General features: G+C 39.7%; 2 protein-coding genes across 29 annotated transcripts in view; one reads left to right on the forward strand and one right to left on the reverse strand.

Annotated features, from left to right (window-relative positions):
- The window catches only part of tcf4 (transcription factor 4), a 327237-nt gene that overhangs the window by 287537 nt on the left and 23462 nt on the right, over positions 1–16238 (forward strand). The window lies entirely within an intron of this gene.
- LOC141379939 (uncharacterized) lies at positions 9886–15074 on the reverse strand. Of its 2 annotated transcripts, XM_073935614.1 has the most exons (2): positions 13169–15074; positions 9886–13087 (listed from the first exon to the last, which is right to left on the reverse strand). In XM_073935614.1, the coding sequence occupies exons 1-2, from the start codon at positions 13614–13616 to the stop codon at positions 10719–10721; spliced, it is 2817 nt and encodes a 938-aa protein (XP_073791715.1). In that variant the 5' UTR covers positions 13617–15074; the 3' UTR covers positions 9886–10718. The 2 variants fall into 2 exon arrangements, with proteins under 2 accessions (XP_073791715.1, XP_073791714.1); XM_073935613.1 differs by having other exon boundaries at positions 9886–15068.

Raw genomic sequence — 16238 nt, forward strand, 5'->3', positions numbered from 1 at the left:
CACAGAATATTCTAGAACATATACATACAAATAAACACACATAGAGATATAACATTAAATGCACACACACAGAATATTTTAGAACACAGGCACACACACACATAATGTACATGCACATACACACAGAGAGACACACATACCAACACACAGCATATTTTAGGACGCATGCACACACACATGAACACACACACTGACACACATACACACAGCATGATCTAGGACACACACACACACATTGTACACAGACACATATATTTAGAGACACACATACGTATATACACACATAATATACATTACACACAGAGACATACCACAGGCAGACACACACGCATAATGGACATACACAGATATACACACACAAGCACACATGCACATATACACAGCATAATTTAGGTCACACATTTACACACACACACACACACACAAAATTATTTATAAATTATTTTATTTTCAACAATATTTTGTGAAGCATAAGGTGTGTGTTACTCTTGAAGAGCTGCTCTTTGTTTGGTTGTGTGTTTGGTCTCTGCGTGTGCGTATTTCCAGTGTTAACGAGCTGTTGTTAATGACAGAAATGAATAGACGCAGGCATGTTCGTGCTCAGGCATTTGATTGGGCGAACGCTGCTGTCGACAGGTCCTGAAACTCTGCTCAATGTCTCACTGACGCCACTGTTTATTTATTCACTTTCACCAGCGCGCACGCGTGTGTGTGTGTACATATGTGTCTGTGTGTGTGTGTGTGTGTATGCTGTAATGAATTATAATCCATTCACACCTCACATTTTTGTTCTTAAAGGTATCGTTCACCCTAACATGATCATGCTATCATCGTATTATATTACATTATTAGTGAATTACTATAAATATTATAATTAGTAATTAATGATAATGCCGGTATAGTGATTAATATGATTAATTATTAATTACTACGCTGTTATTTGTGTAATAAAATGTTGGCAGACAGTCAAAACTAAATCATTTTGTGTACATATTTACATTTTATTAAAGAAAACATTGGCTCATTGTGAAAATGTAGCCCCGTGTACATTTCTGGAGAGCGCAAACTATGTAGCCAGAAGTATGTATGGCTGCGTTTCGTCTTTAAAATGAATGCTATGGAGTGGTATGACACTGTTCCTTTGTGCGCTACGAGTTGAGCGCTTACCTCCACATGGACAGTGTTTCCACTGTTACCAGTTTGTCCAGTAGCTCGCCGCCTACGTCGGAGGATTCGAGACGAAGAGAGGAGTTGACCACGATGAGTCTGGAGTCTGGCGAAGAACAGTTCCAGAAAGCAGATAAGACAACAACAGAACCCAAAAAGTAAATAACAGGGTGAGAACGTGGTAAAATCTGAAAACGTGGTAAAAAATCAGGCGAGGGCTTTTCTTATTCTGCATGGATTGCTTTTAAAAACCCTGTAAGTTGGGTTTAGGGAAGGAGGTGGGAGGGTCAATCTGCTTTTGAAAACACTATCGGTTGGGTGAGAGGTCGGTTGGCGATTTGGTCGGTCGGTCGGTCAGTCAACAGCGTCCTCTGGTAAATTTACATGAGCATAGGAGGCGCGAATGACACTCGCGACAGAAATTTGCAAAACGGGTTCATTTTGAAAACGTAGTCCCGTGGACGTTTCTGGAGAACGCGAATTAATGTAGCCGGAGGAACGTATGGCTGCATTTAATTTTTTTTTCAAGTGAACGCTACGGAGCGGTATGACGTTGTTCTTTTTCGCTCTTACCAGCTGATGCTTACCTCCGTGTAGAGGGCTTTCCCGCCGCAACCAGTTTGTCCAGTTAGCTCATGGTGTACGTCGGCAGACTTGAGACGCAATATAAAAATAAAAATAAAACGAACAAGTGAATAACAGGGTGAGAATGTGGTAAAATCCGAAAATGTGGTAAAAATCAGACGAGGGCTTTTCTTTTTCTGGACTGCTTTTGTAAAGCGGCTCTGTTTACGGAAGTAAGCGGGTCAATCGCTAAATTTTATTGGGTTTAGGGAACAGGGCTGATAGTGAAAAAAATTCCTGAGCCTGAACTTTTTTTCCTTGCCCCTGAGGTGAGTAGGGGTGGGGGTACTATGTATGCAACGCACTTTTAACACATAACTCGTGGGCCCCTGGGCCCAAATATATTAACAGCCTATGTGTAACCCTGATCATCATTATTGTCAAGTGGCTCTTTTTAGACACATGCCAGTAATGTCAGTGACACATGCCAGTGTCAGTGATCTTGTGACATGTGCCAGTAGGTGTCAGTATAAGCACGTTATAAGCACATTAATCTTATAAGTCTCTTTGCTTTAATATTTAAAAATCATTAGGCAAATGACACCTGTTATCTTACATGCATATATGTTATGAGTTTTCAACATGCATTTTATTATAACTTTTTAAAGGATATTATTTAAAATACCTTAAAATGAAAATAAGTTAAATAATAAAATAAATGAATGAATTAAAAACATAGAGAAGTCCATATTGTAGGGATCAAAGGAACTGCCAGGATGCAATAATATACAGTACAACAGATAAGTGTAACCCCTCCCATACATAAGCATGCCACAATAAATTTGACTGACATGTACTGTCAAATGACTATATTACGTACGGAAGTATGACTACGAATACATAAAATAAATGCGTTTAAATTAAAACATCGTGGAGTAGCTCAGCAAATAAACTAACTTGCGACGCGATAAATTAGGTTAAAAGTCGCGTAATGATTAAATATGGTTTTGCTCGTGTTAATTAATGTCATAAGCTTCGCCGGGTGTCGATGTCACTGCAGTGACATGCAGCGCGACACTCTGAGTGACACAGGTCACTACACATGCCACTAGCGAGTGACACATGACAGTGGAAAACCGGACGTGCCACCGGAAGTGTCACTACACTCAGTGGCATGTGCCAGTGTCATCTGTACGTCAGATGTCGTGTCACTCCATGTTAAAACTGCTACTGTGAATCCGCGTTCAAGCGCACACAATAAGCTAAAACTCGCCCCAAGCACCGGCAAAAACAAATAACAATGAATGTGTCGAGGAAAGAGTAAGGACATATCTTAATTATTTATTTATTATTTTATTTTTTTATTATTTTATTTTATTATTTATTATTTTAATTTATTATTTACTTATTCTGAGTCAGTGTCGCAAAGATCCTGACTGGCAATCTCCTCTTGGACTCGCCTTTAGAAAGAAATTCATCTTTACGGATTACATGGAGTTTTTTTGTTTTCGATTTGTTTTATTTCGTTAAGTAATAATTTAAAGCTTTCTATAAATATATTTATTATGTCTGTGAGGCATATACATTTTGCTTCATTTTGTTAAGCGCTCCTGTTCAAAAACCAGACGACAGAAAGCGCATAATTTTGGTTTTCTTTATTTTATAAAAACGCTGTAACGTTTTTTGATGTATTACTCGTACTTTGTGAGCAAAAATGACGGATAACTTTAAATTGCTCCCACTGAAAAAATGCAAGTGATTGCTCTGGCGCCTCGATGTCCTGCAAGCTTTTATAAGCAAACTATGCGCCTAATAGCACACATTCTTTAACGTTTAAGCTACCATTGTTTTATACTTGAACTGTTTTATATCTTTTATTTTAGGCAAGTCGTGATGATCTGAGAAGGCAAACTGATCAAACAGACAATGATGGTCTTCCGCTGGGCGCTGTTCGTTAAAAAAACTTATTTTTAACGAATAAAAAATGCTCCAAACGTTTTTCTAAATAAGCGTTTTTCTAAATAATAAAAAACGAAACTAAATATAAACACTTTGCCATTAGGCTACATACAAAACTGAACTATTTCATAGCTGAAACACTAAGTTGTTTAAGGAGAAGGGGGAAATATATTTTTGTCCCGTCCATTGCTTCACCGTTATTTCGAGAATAAACCCAGCGTAAATATGCAGATGTCATTCCCAAAACATATCAGCGTATATGTGCCGAAAACGAAAGTTTCATACAAATTCTGAATGGATTATAGCCTGGAAAGTGCAAAGCACGCTCCTCTTATCACTAAAAAGCGTCTAATCTTAGTTCATAGAGATCTCACAAAGATCCGTTATAATTTATAAAGCTCTCTAAATTACACAATTAATCTAGCTTTTATTTACATGGCGTCTACACTCAAAAGATGATTCACGAGCACACAAAATGGCACTTAATAAAAACCAATCCGCCGCTTTCAGCAGTGAGTGAATTATGTGAATCTAGAGAAATGACAGATCAATATCCGTGAACCTGATTTTTTTTTCCCCCCGCAGCAACAGTACGCCGGAAATCCGGCGTGGTGCCGGAACGCTATCACCCCTGGAGGCTGGGTCAGTAGATAGGCTAGTCGCCCAGTCGGCCATTTAGACAGACAGTCGGTCGACATCGCCTCTGATGGGTTTACGCTAGAACAGCGCTGGCACGAACGGCACTCGCCAGAGAAATTTGAGATGCGAAAAAACGCAAACATCGCCCTCGTACGGATTCGTGAAATCAAAACCTGCACAAATACGTACCTCCTGGGACTCATTTCACGGTCTCCAGAAACGTCCATGAGACTACGTATTCTGAATGAGCCTGGGTTGGAAATTTGAGATCTGAAAAAGCGTACACATCAGTAGATTCACAAAAACAAAAACAAAAAAAAAAAGTAGCTCCTGGGACATATTTGGTGCTCTCCAGAAATGTAGACAGTAATACATATCTATAATAAGCCTGGGTAGATAATTTCATAATTTAATTCAGTTTTAGTAATGAAAATAGTAGTAAACAAAATCAGATTTTGGACAGTCTGAAGGAACAGCTTGATCAGATTTGCTAAATTAATTTCTATTATTATATTATAATAGTAATTAATATGATATTATGAATTATTAAACCATTCTCTGTAATAAGAAAAGTTGGCTTAGTTGAAACTAAATTATTTTGTGTATTTGATTAAAATTGTATTAAATGTAATTTTTTCAGAATATGCATTCATTCATTCGTTTTCCTTCGGCTTAGACCTTTCATCAGGGGTCTCCACGGTGGAATGAACCGCCAACTATTCCAGCATATGTTTTACACAGCGGATGCCCTTCCAACTCATACACACACACACTCATACACTATGGTCAGTTTAGTTCACCAATTCCCCTATAGCGCATGTGTTTGGACTGTGGGGGAAACCGGAGCTCCTGGAGGAAACCCACACCAACACGGGGAGAACATGCAAACTCCACACAGAAATGCCAACTAACCCAGCCAGGACTCGTGCCAGCAACCTTTTTGTGAAAAGCGACAGAGCTAACCACTGAGCCACCGTGCTGCCTCTATCGTGGAGTTTTTCCTTTATTATTTCAGCAAATAGGATTGTAAAAATGGTCTGTTGTATCTTCCCGTTCACTTCTGCTGAAAAGGGTCCATTGAACCCAAAATCAGATTTCTGGAACAGTCTCTGGAGGAACAGCTGGATCAGATTTGCTCTGCATTTTTTTGTGAAGCTGAAGTGAGCGGTCAGAGAGCTGAGGTCATGCTGAAAACAGGTGCTCACATGATGACACACACACACACACACACACGTGCACAGCTATCTTTATTGAGGACTCTCCATATCTGTAATGATGTTTCTACTATACAGACTGTATATTCTCTCTGCTACCCCTGAATTAAGTCTCGCAGCAAAAAATCTGCCATTTTACATTTTCAAAATACTTCTTTCTGTGAGATTTATCAGGCGTTTTCCTCATTAAGGTAGAAAAAAAGTAAAAAAAAAAAAAAAAAAAAGGTAAATTAAAAAAAAGTCAAATTTACTGCTATACTTGTGGGGACATTTGCTCCTTTTGGTGCACTCAGATGTTACATTACAAGTCTACACAACAACACTCTACTTAAAATAAAACTTTTTTTGCCTTTGAACTTTGGACTTCTTGTTTCAAATTATTGGCTGCATCCGAAACCGCCTACTCAGTAGGTGCTGCATTTGAATCTAAACGTACTACTCGGCATACCTGCCAACATTCGGATCATAAAACCTGGAAGATTTTATCCTGGGTTGCGTGCGAAGTGATGGTTGCATGTTAGGTTCGGTGCGCATGACCGAAAATCTAGCCGGACTGTACCAAAAAGCTGAGGACTGGGAGTTTTCCGGGAGACAGAACAATACAGGAGATGGTTATGAAATCCGGGAGACTCCCGGGAAAAACCAGAGTGTTGGCAGGTATGCTACTCGGCCGAAAAGTACGTTCTTTACAGTATGATTGTGAGCAGTATGAATGGAACTCGGACATACTACGTCCGCCATTTTGTCATGATCACATGACCTACGCACGTAAGTTGCGTCACTTCACTCCCATTCATGAATTCTCCCGCGGGGCATCATGGGATATCGCAGCGTGCATGAGAGAATTATTAGTTCATCCGAGTACTTCTAGCGAACTCTATGAATTTAGGCATACTACTTGGCTCGCATTCTGTTTTTAGCGTACTATGGAAGTATGCGGTTTCGGACGCAGCCATTATGATTTTGGACACACTATTTGTATTTTTTAATACTATATAAGACAGATATTATGCAACGAATTGCAGCGCAGTTTAACTTTTCCCTACAAAAAAAGTCTTCTGTAATGCAGATCTGGAAGTTATGCACAAGGGCGCCATCTAGTGTCCTGTATGAATAGAGCAGGTACCTTTGAAATACTTAATAAACATGGGACAAACTAATAATGTTTTCCAATACTGTGTAGGGTGGATAATATCCGACTAATTGGGATGCAATTTTTTCCCTACCAAAAAAATAAATCAATAAAAAATTAGATTAGAAAAAGATTAGTCATGATTTTACTTCTGTAATGCAGATGTAGCGTTTACGTGCAAGGGCGCCATCTAGTGTCCAGTTTGAATGAAACTGCTATTACATTAGGTGTCTGCTCAACATAAACTAATTTTCGGAGGCCAAAAATAGCAAATATAATACTTTTCTCTAATGATACAGGGCTTTGAAATACTTATTTCAGCATGCTATGATTTAGGACACACTAATAATGTTTTCCAATATTATTTAAGATGGATAATATCAAATAATTGAGATGCAACCTAAAACAAAGAGATTTATTATGTTTTACTTCTGTAATGCAAATGTGGAGTTTTTGCGCAAGGGCACCATCTAGTGTCCAGTATGATTTAAACAGATATCACATGTCTATACACAACATTCTGCTTTAAAAAAATTAAAGAAACATGACTTTTTGTATCTCATTTGTATGCAAAATACTATGTAATTTTGGATTACTTGTTTCAACATAATATGATCTGAAACACTCATTGCAATTTCAGCGCCATCCAATATCCACCATCTAGTGTCCAGTATAAATGAAACAGATATAAGATTACGTGTCTGCTCAACAGCACTCTGCTTTTTGGTGGTGGAAAATATGAAATATAATACTTTTCTGTGAATATACAGGGCTTTTTGTCTCTTTAGAGAATAGCTGGTTACTTTAAAATACTTATTTCAACATACTATGATTTGGGACACACAAATAGTTTTCCAAGGATGAATAATGTCCAATAATAATAATATAATAATATTAGAATGCAATTTTCTCAACCAAAAAATAAATAAATTTTTAATTTGTAATGCAGACGTGGTGTTTATGCACAAGGGCGCCATCTAGTGTCCAGTAGGAATGAAACATATATTACATTATGAGTCTACACTCTAAAGATCTCTGAATCTCTAAAGATGCAGGACTTTTGATATCATTATTTACCTTTATTGAAACTCACTGATTACATTTCCAGATTAAATACCTGAAAATATAAATGGATAAACTCCATATGCCTAATAGTGAGGTCAGAGGATGCTGAAACAAAATCAGCTGGAGTTTGACAGGTTGAAGATGCTCTAACCTGCTGTTTAATCCACAGTTCAATCTCTCAGTCCGTCTGTCAGCAGCTGAGTTATGGTTCAGTAATATAGTCTGACTTCTGAACGCACACCGAGAGCCCGGAGCACAGGAGATGCAGAGATTTGAGGCATTAAAGCTTTAAACACACAGTAATGGCATTTAAAAGCATCTCCTTTTAGGATAAAGAGAGTTTGAGCTGCAGTAAATCTTCTGTGGAGGGTTGACAGAGTTTAAAACCATCAGATCCACGGTTTCTGAACGCCTGATACGCTTTCAGATGGCGTTCAGCACTCGCAAAGATGTAAACAATAAACACAGCGCTAAAACACACTCCAATCTGAAGCCTTTTCAGCTCAAATGTTCTCTTACTGAGGCTCTGTGATTGCTGTAATGCAGAAAACACACACAGTATCGCAGAATAGACGAATTTCCTACCACAACAGTTGTTTTTTAGTAAAAATTAATTAAGATGAATGTGTCACAATTAATTTTATGCTTTAAATAAAGCTGCTGAAATAGACTAAGTGTGTCCAATAATATTATTTTAAATTAAATTGACCTACAACTAGCTTAAATGTAACCCCCTTGTTTCAGCAGGGTGTTTTCACACCTCTACTTTGGAAAAAGTCAGAAAAGTGGGCGTGTCCAGCTCTGTTTAGGGGGGAGTGTCAGAGGAGCAAAAGAGGCGTGGTGTGGGAGTGTCTATTTGGGCACGCTGACGTGAGTCAAAATACACACACAGGGGAGAAAGTGACTGTGTTTACATGGACATCTGTAGTCGAATTATTTGCCAAATTATTAAATGGTGGACTTTAACTGCAGTTTGGCTCTTTCATTCAGGGAATTCATTCATGTCCCTCGCGACAAACGAGATATTTGATTTGAGGCGCTGCTCTAAGCGTGTATTTTTCATGCAATGTTTGACGCCGCACGGTGAATGAGAGAAAAAAAAACTCAGCATTTCCCGGAAACTTGGATGCACACGGCAGGTAGCGTCAGAAAGCCGCGTGTGTTATTCCGGTCACAAAATGCGGTAAAAATCCTACACGAGGTTAAAGTTTGGTTGTGGTGCTAACATGTTTACACTCGGTGCAATAGTTAGTTTGATACGAACAAACTGAATAAACAAAGAGCACTGGTCGCTCACTCACCAAATCTGTAGAGACAGGACAATCACCAGCAACTAGAGCCGCGTCTTTATTAAGAGGAGACTACAAGCGAATCCGGATCTCAGCGTTTGCAGATGAGAACAGCTCTCAGGTAAACAATAATCCTCCTTAGACACGTAAGTTATTGTTGTCGAGCGTCGCGTACACTGTTAATCCACACGTGACTCCAGCTGCGCTCTCACAGAGAGAAAATGAAAACGAAACTTCACTGCAGCAAACTATAAAAGCAACACTTCACACTTGTTTTGCCAACACAACGTGGCGTCTCTGTCGTCTAAACACTGTGACACTAATGAATATTAATGAAGTTGCACAATAGAGCGCGCTGATTGGTTTGAACCAAGCTTTACTCATGCATTAATGCAGCACACTGTAAGACGTAATAAGACACACTCTGGCACAGACGTCCAGTCTGCACGCTGGAATACACGCTATTATGTCATGACCGTGACGCAGCTTCAAAAATTCGTTTCAAACAGGAAGTACGAATTTGCTTGAAATAACGCAAAAACAACCAATTTACACTTTTTAGTGAAATATAGGTGTCCTAATAGTGTTTATAGCAGTGTGGGACACATATACGACTGTCAACAGCTCAACACATGTGTTCTGGTGTTTTGTGACCCTTTAAATGTTATTTTGACAATTTAAATCAGTGATCAGTAGGGCCTGCGAGCCAAAGTTGGCCCATTGTAACCTTTGACTTGGCCCACCGTTCCATCTGAGAAGAGAGTGAGAAGGATGGAGAGGGTTGGGGCGAATTCCTTTAAAAGAGATCATCATTTAATTTGATGTAATATTTTTTGTTTGTTTTATTGTTGAGCTACAAAAAGCTACAAACGCTAATTTATTTATCTTTTACCCACTAGCCTCAATCAAGCTTGGTTTTTGGCCCTTCAGAAGAAAAAGTTTGGGCACCCCTGATTTAAATGATTTTAGGCTGCATTGTGGCTCAGTGGTTAGCACTATGGCCTCACAGCAAGAAGGTCACTGGTTCGAGTCAGTTGGCATCTCTGTGTGGAGTTTGCATGTCCGGGTGCTCCGGGTTGCCCCACAGTCCAAATACATGCGCTATAGGGGAATTGGATAAACCAAATTGGCTGTAGTGTGTGAATGAGTGTATGGGTGTTTCCCAGTATTGGTTTGCATATAAAGGCATCCGCTATGTAAAACATATGCTGGATAAGTTGGCGGTTCATTCCGCTGTGGCGACCTGTAACAACTCGGGGACTAAGCCAAATCATGTTTTTTTTCCCAACAAGATGAGTAGATACTTTTTCTTAAGCTAAACACACTTTCGAGACCTCGCTTTGCTGCTTTGGTAAACATATCTTGATTTATAGATGTTCAGATATTTGTACTTGAAATTAAAACTAAAATACAGAGTAAATATTCTTCCCACATGTGGCTGTACTTCAGATGCTTTACATTTACATTTACATTTAGTCATTTAGCAGACGCTTTTATCCAAAGCGACTTACAAATGAGGACAAGGAAGCAATTTACACCACTAAGAGCAACAATGAATAAGTACTAAAGGCAAGTTTCAGGTCTGTAAAGTCTAAGAAGGGAAGTGTTAGTAATTTTTTTTTTTTTTTTTTTTTTTTTTTTTTTTTTTTTTTGTACAGTTAGTGTGATATTCAAATAGGCAATTGCAGATTAGGAAGTGAAGTGGAGACTAAATAGTTGAGTTTTTAGTCGTTTCTTGAAAATAGCGAGTGACTCTGCTGTTCTGATGCAGTTAGGGAGTTCATTCCACCAACTGGGCAGATTGAGCGTGAGCGTTCGCGAAAGTGATTTTTTTCCTCTTTGGGATGGAACCACGAGGCGACGTTCATTCACAGAACGCAAGTTTCTGGAGGGCACATAGATCTGCAGAAGTGAGTGCAGATAAGAAGGTGCTAGGCCAGAAGTCACTTTGTAGGCAAACATCAGAGTTTTGAATTTGATGCGAGCAGCAACTGGCAGCCAGTGCAAACGGACTAGCAGCGGAGTGACATGTGCTCGTTTAGGTTCATTGAAGACAACTCGTGCTGCTGCATTCTGGAGCAGTTGAAGAGGCTTGATAGAGTTAGCTGGAAGCCCAGCTAGTAGAGAGTTGCAGTAATCCAGTTTGGAGAGAACAAGAGCTTGAACAAGGAGTTGAGCTGCATGTTCAGATAAGAAGGGTCGGATCTTTCTGATGTTATAGAGTGCAAATCTGCACGATCGAGCAGTTCTAGAAATGTGGTCAGAGAAGTTTAGTTGGTCATCAATCGTTACTCCAAGGCTTTTCACCATTTTGGATGCAGTAATGGTTGCCCCATCCATCTGGATTGAAAAGTTATGGTGTAGAGTCGGGTTGGCAGAAACTACAAGCATTTCCGTTTTTGCGAGGTTCAGCTGAAGATGATGATCTTTCATCCAGTGTGAAATATCCAACAGGCAGGCTGAGATACGAGCTGGAACCGAGGGATCATCAGGATGAAAAGAGAGGTATAGCTGGGTATCATCAGCATAGCAGTGGTAGGAGAATCCATGTCTCTGGATGACTGGTCCTAGAGATGATGTGTAGATGGAGAAGAGAAGTGGCCCAAGAACAGAGCCTTGAGGTACCCCAGTGTTTAGGTGCTGTAGGTTGGACACCTCTCCCCTCCAAGACACCCTGAATGACCTGTCAGAGAGGTAAGATCTGAACCATTGTATAACAGTGCCCGCAACGCCCAGTGACTCAAGCGTAGATAGCAGGATCTGGTGGTTGACAGTGTCAAAAGCAGCTGACAAGTCCAGCAAAATGAGGACTGATGATTTAGAGTCTGCTTTAGCCAGTCTGAGATCCTCCACGACCGAGAGCAGGGCAGTCTCAGTTGAGTGGCCTTTCTTAAAGCCGGATTGCTTGTTGTCCATGAGATTGTTTTGAGTAAGAAAGTCCAGGACTTGATTGAACACTACTTTCTCCAGAATCTTGGCCATGAATGGAAGCAGGGATACTGGTCTGTAGTTTTCAAGTAGCGTATGGTCCAGGTTGGGTTTCTTTAGCAGTGGGGTTACCCTAGCCTGCTTAAATGTAGTGGGGAATAAACCAGAGTCAAGAGATGTGTTAATTATGTGAGTCAGTGTTGGTATGACTGCAGGAGAGATGGCTTGCAAGAGATGAGTGGGAATGGGATCGAGTGGACAGGTGGTTGCATGGCTAGATAGCACAAGTTTGGACACCTCAGACTCAGAGAGCTGAGAAAAAGAGGTGAGTGTGTGTGGTGTTGGTGTTGTATCTTGCGTGTTTGTTGTAGGTGCAGCAAATTGAGCACTGATTTTTGCAGTTTTGGTGTAGAAGAATGTAGCAAAGTCATCAGTAGTAAGTGTGGAGGATGCGGGTGGAGGAGGAGGATAGAGGAGGGAGGAAAATGTTTTAAAAAGTAGGCGAGGATTAGTGGCATTGTTGATTTTCAGACGGTAATACGTCTGCTTTGCAGAAGTAACCTCAGCTGAGAAAGAGGACAGAAGAGTTTGGTATGTTAAGAGATGTGCAGGATTTTTAGTTTTCCGCCAAATTCTCTCCGTAGCCCGAAGTTTTGAGCGATGCTCACGGAGAGCATCTGAGAGCCAGGGTGCAGGAGGACTGGCACAGGCTGGCCTGGATGCAAGAGGACATAATCGGTCTAGACATGATGCTAGTGTGGAGCAGAGTGTATTAGTGGCACTGTTCGAATCAAGTGTAGTGAGTTTGCGAGATGGAGGAAGAGAGTCTGAAACAATGGTGGATAGTCTATTGGGTGAGAGAGATCGTAAGTTTCTGCGAAAGGTAACCAGTGTAGGAGTGTGTGGCGGCTCAGGAGTAATGTGGATGTTGAGAGACAGAAGGAAATGATCAGATATTTGTAGTGGAGTTACTATTGTTTGATCAGTGAAGCAGTGTCGTGTGTAAATAAGGTCTAGCTGATTACCTGATTTGTGGGTAGCAGAAGTAGGTGCTCTTTTTAGGTCAAAAGAGGCAAGCAAAGTCTGAAAGTCTGCAGCTTGCGGTTTGTCAACGTAAATGTTGAAGTCACCTAGCACCAATAAGGGAGTGGCAAAATTAGAAAAAGATGAGAGAAGAACATCCAGTTCATCTAGGAAGTGACCTAATTTACCTGGTGGGCGGTAGATGACAACCACATTTATGTAGAAGGGGTGGATAATGGTGACTGCATGGAATTCAAAGGAGCTGATTGTTGGCAGGGACGGTATCAGAGTAAATTTCCATTCTTTGGAAATTAGTAGTCCAGTCCCACCCCCTCTCCCTGTCTGACGAGGAGTGTGGGAAAAAGAGAAATTAGCAGAAAGAGTAGCATGTGTAGCAGTGTCCTCCGGCCTCAACCAGGTCTCAGTTAGAGCCATGAGATTATAGTCAGAATATGTAGCTATGGAGGTAATAAAATCAGCCTTGTTAACAGCTGATTGACAATTCCAGAGGCCCACGGAGAGAGAGAGTTGTGAAATAGTAGATACATGTATTGAACGAAGGTTGTGAGGATTACGCCTGCAGCGTACCTCCCGTGTTTTGCGAGTGTTAGTAACAACAGGAATTAGAAAACACATAATAAAAGTGCACTGACAACAAAAAATAAGTGTAAAGTAAAACAATACAGTAAAGTACTCAAGTGCTTTGTCGGTGTCTTTGCTCGGTGGAGTCGCGCAGGTAGAGTCGATGGTCTTTACCCTCGTCGGTCTTCACACGAGGCGGTCTTCACACGAGGCGGTCTTCACACGAGGCTGCCGCGACCGCTGCCGCGGTGAACTAGTTGTTTATATAACCCCAAAGCACTAGCTGATTGAATTCAGCTGGACACGCCTCGAGAGTCAAAACAAGGGCCGAAACTGAGGCGGACGACGCGAAACCGCGTTTGCGTTCGCTACACAAGCTCTTATAGTAACCAAGGAAACAGTGGCTAAACAACTTCTAGTATTATACACAACTGAAAGCAAGTTTAAATGTCCTACAACTTTACACAAACAGCTGGAAACAAGTCCTCAAACCATACACAACAACTGAAACAAATCTTAAATGTACTTACAGGCTGCTGGTCTAGATGCTGATAAAGTGCTTCTCCTGCCGACTAATGCTAGCGTGCTCGCTATATAGTGGTTACCTGGCGTTTGGACACGCCTCCCGAGTCAAAACAAGGGCCGAAACTGAGGCGGACGACGCGAAACCGCGTTTGCGTTCGCTACACAAGCTCTTATAGTAACCAAGGAAACAGTGGCTAAACAACTTCTAGTATTATACACAACTGAAAGCAAGTTTAAATGTCCTACAACTTTACACAAACAGCTGGAAACAAGTCCTCAAACCATACACAACAACTGAAACAAATCTTAAATGTACTTACAGGCTGCTGGTCTAGATGCTGATAAAGTGCTTCTCCTGCCGACTAATGCTAGCGTGCTCGCTATATAGTGGTTACCTGGCGTTTGGACACGCCTCCCGAGTCAAAACAAGGGCCGAAACTGAGGCGGACGACGCGAAACCGCGTTTGCGTTCGCTACACAAGCTCTTATAGTAACCAAGGAAACAGTGGCTAAACAACTTCTAGTATTATACACAACTGAAAGCAAGTTTAAATGTCCTACAACTTTACACAAACAGCTGGAAACAAGTCCTCAAACCATACACAACAACTGAAACAAATCTTAAATGTACTTACAGGCTGCTGGTCTAGATGCTGATAAAGTGCTTCTCCTGCCGACTAATGCTAGCGTGCTCGCTATATAGTGGTTACCTGGCGTTTGGACACGCCTCCCGAGTCAAAACAAGGGCCGAAACTGAGGCGGACGACGCGAAACCGCGTTTGCGTTCGCTACACAAGCTCTTATAGTAACCAAGGAAACAGTGGCTAAACAACTTCTAGTATTATACACAACTGAAAGCAAGTTTAAATGTCCTACAACTTTACACAAACAGCTGGAAACAAGTCCTCAAACCATACACAACAACTGAAACAAATCTTAAATGTACTTACAGGCTGCTGGTCTAGATGCTGATAAAGTGCTTCTCCTTGATGCTTAATGTTTATTGCATTTCTTCACACACTTCAGCTGTGAATTATAACGCTGTAAACACCGTTTGTTTGTGTTTACAAACTGAAGTGAAATTCTGGTTATTATTTTTCATGTTAATCATCACATTATTTGCTTCTTCCGAACCTGTAACTGAATGTTTTACATTTTTGACTCAGATGCTTTTCCTCAGATTGCTTTGGAGAAATAAAACAAACTCCAGCAGGGGTCTATAGAGCAGTAAAATATTCATTTCGAGATGTTGACTTTGGTATCTTGACAAATCTGACACAGCTTAAAGCTGCAGTGATTGTCTTCAGAAACATGTGCTGTTGTGCTGGTCCTGGTTGACAATTTTTATTTCAACTAACTGAAATATTAACAAAAACTCATTATATATATATATATATATATATATATATATATATATATATATATATATATATATATATATATATATATATATATATATATGAGCAATTCCGGTCAAATGTTAACCTTGCCATAAAAAAAATTAAGTTTTTACCAAAATATGGAAACCGTTTCCGTTTTTTGGGTAAGCAAGTATTTTACAGTACTTTTAAAATACTCAAAAATGCATCTGTCAATGTTTTCAAACTATTCAATTTGATTTACCAAAGTCACACAAATGGTAATTTCACATCCGTCACATCCAAAACAACACTTTTTTTCTCAGAAATGTGAAAATATTAAATAAAATAAAACCAATCATTTTTGTTTTATAGAGAGCCAACTCTTATCATTTTGATTAGCATTATTTATTTTGGGTTGTGCAGTTTAATTCACAGAATTTCTACAAAGTATGTTGTATACTGTAAACTCGCAGACTTTTTTTGTCACATCCATAACGCATGCTTATTTTCCTCATTTAAAGTACAAAACATGTTTACAGATTGCTATTTTTTGCTCCCATAACTCTGTGGCTAGTTGCTCTGGAAAATATAATAAAATTTTCCTATATAATGTTAACATATACTTTCTCTGTCAATTTATGTGTTGAGTTTTTACTGCAAATGTCACATCCATAACGCTGGAATTGCTCATATATATATATATATATGTATATATATATATATATATATATATATATATATATATATATATATATATATATATATATATATATATATATATAGTTGAAGT

Source organism: Danio rerio, chromosome 21 (genome assembly GCF_049306965.1).
Source record: "Danio rerio strain Tuebingen ecotype United States chromosome 21, GRCz12tu, whole genome shotgun sequence".
In the NCBI taxonomy this organism is placed as follows: domain Eukaryota; kingdom Metazoa; phylum Chordata; class Actinopteri; order Cypriniformes; family Danionidae; genus Danio; species Danio rerio.

Coding starts and splice junctions, on each gene's coding strand:
- LOC141379939 (XM_073935613.1), bottom strand. CDS start 13,616: ATGTGTTTTCTAATTCCTGTTGTTACTAACACTCGCAAAACACGGGAG.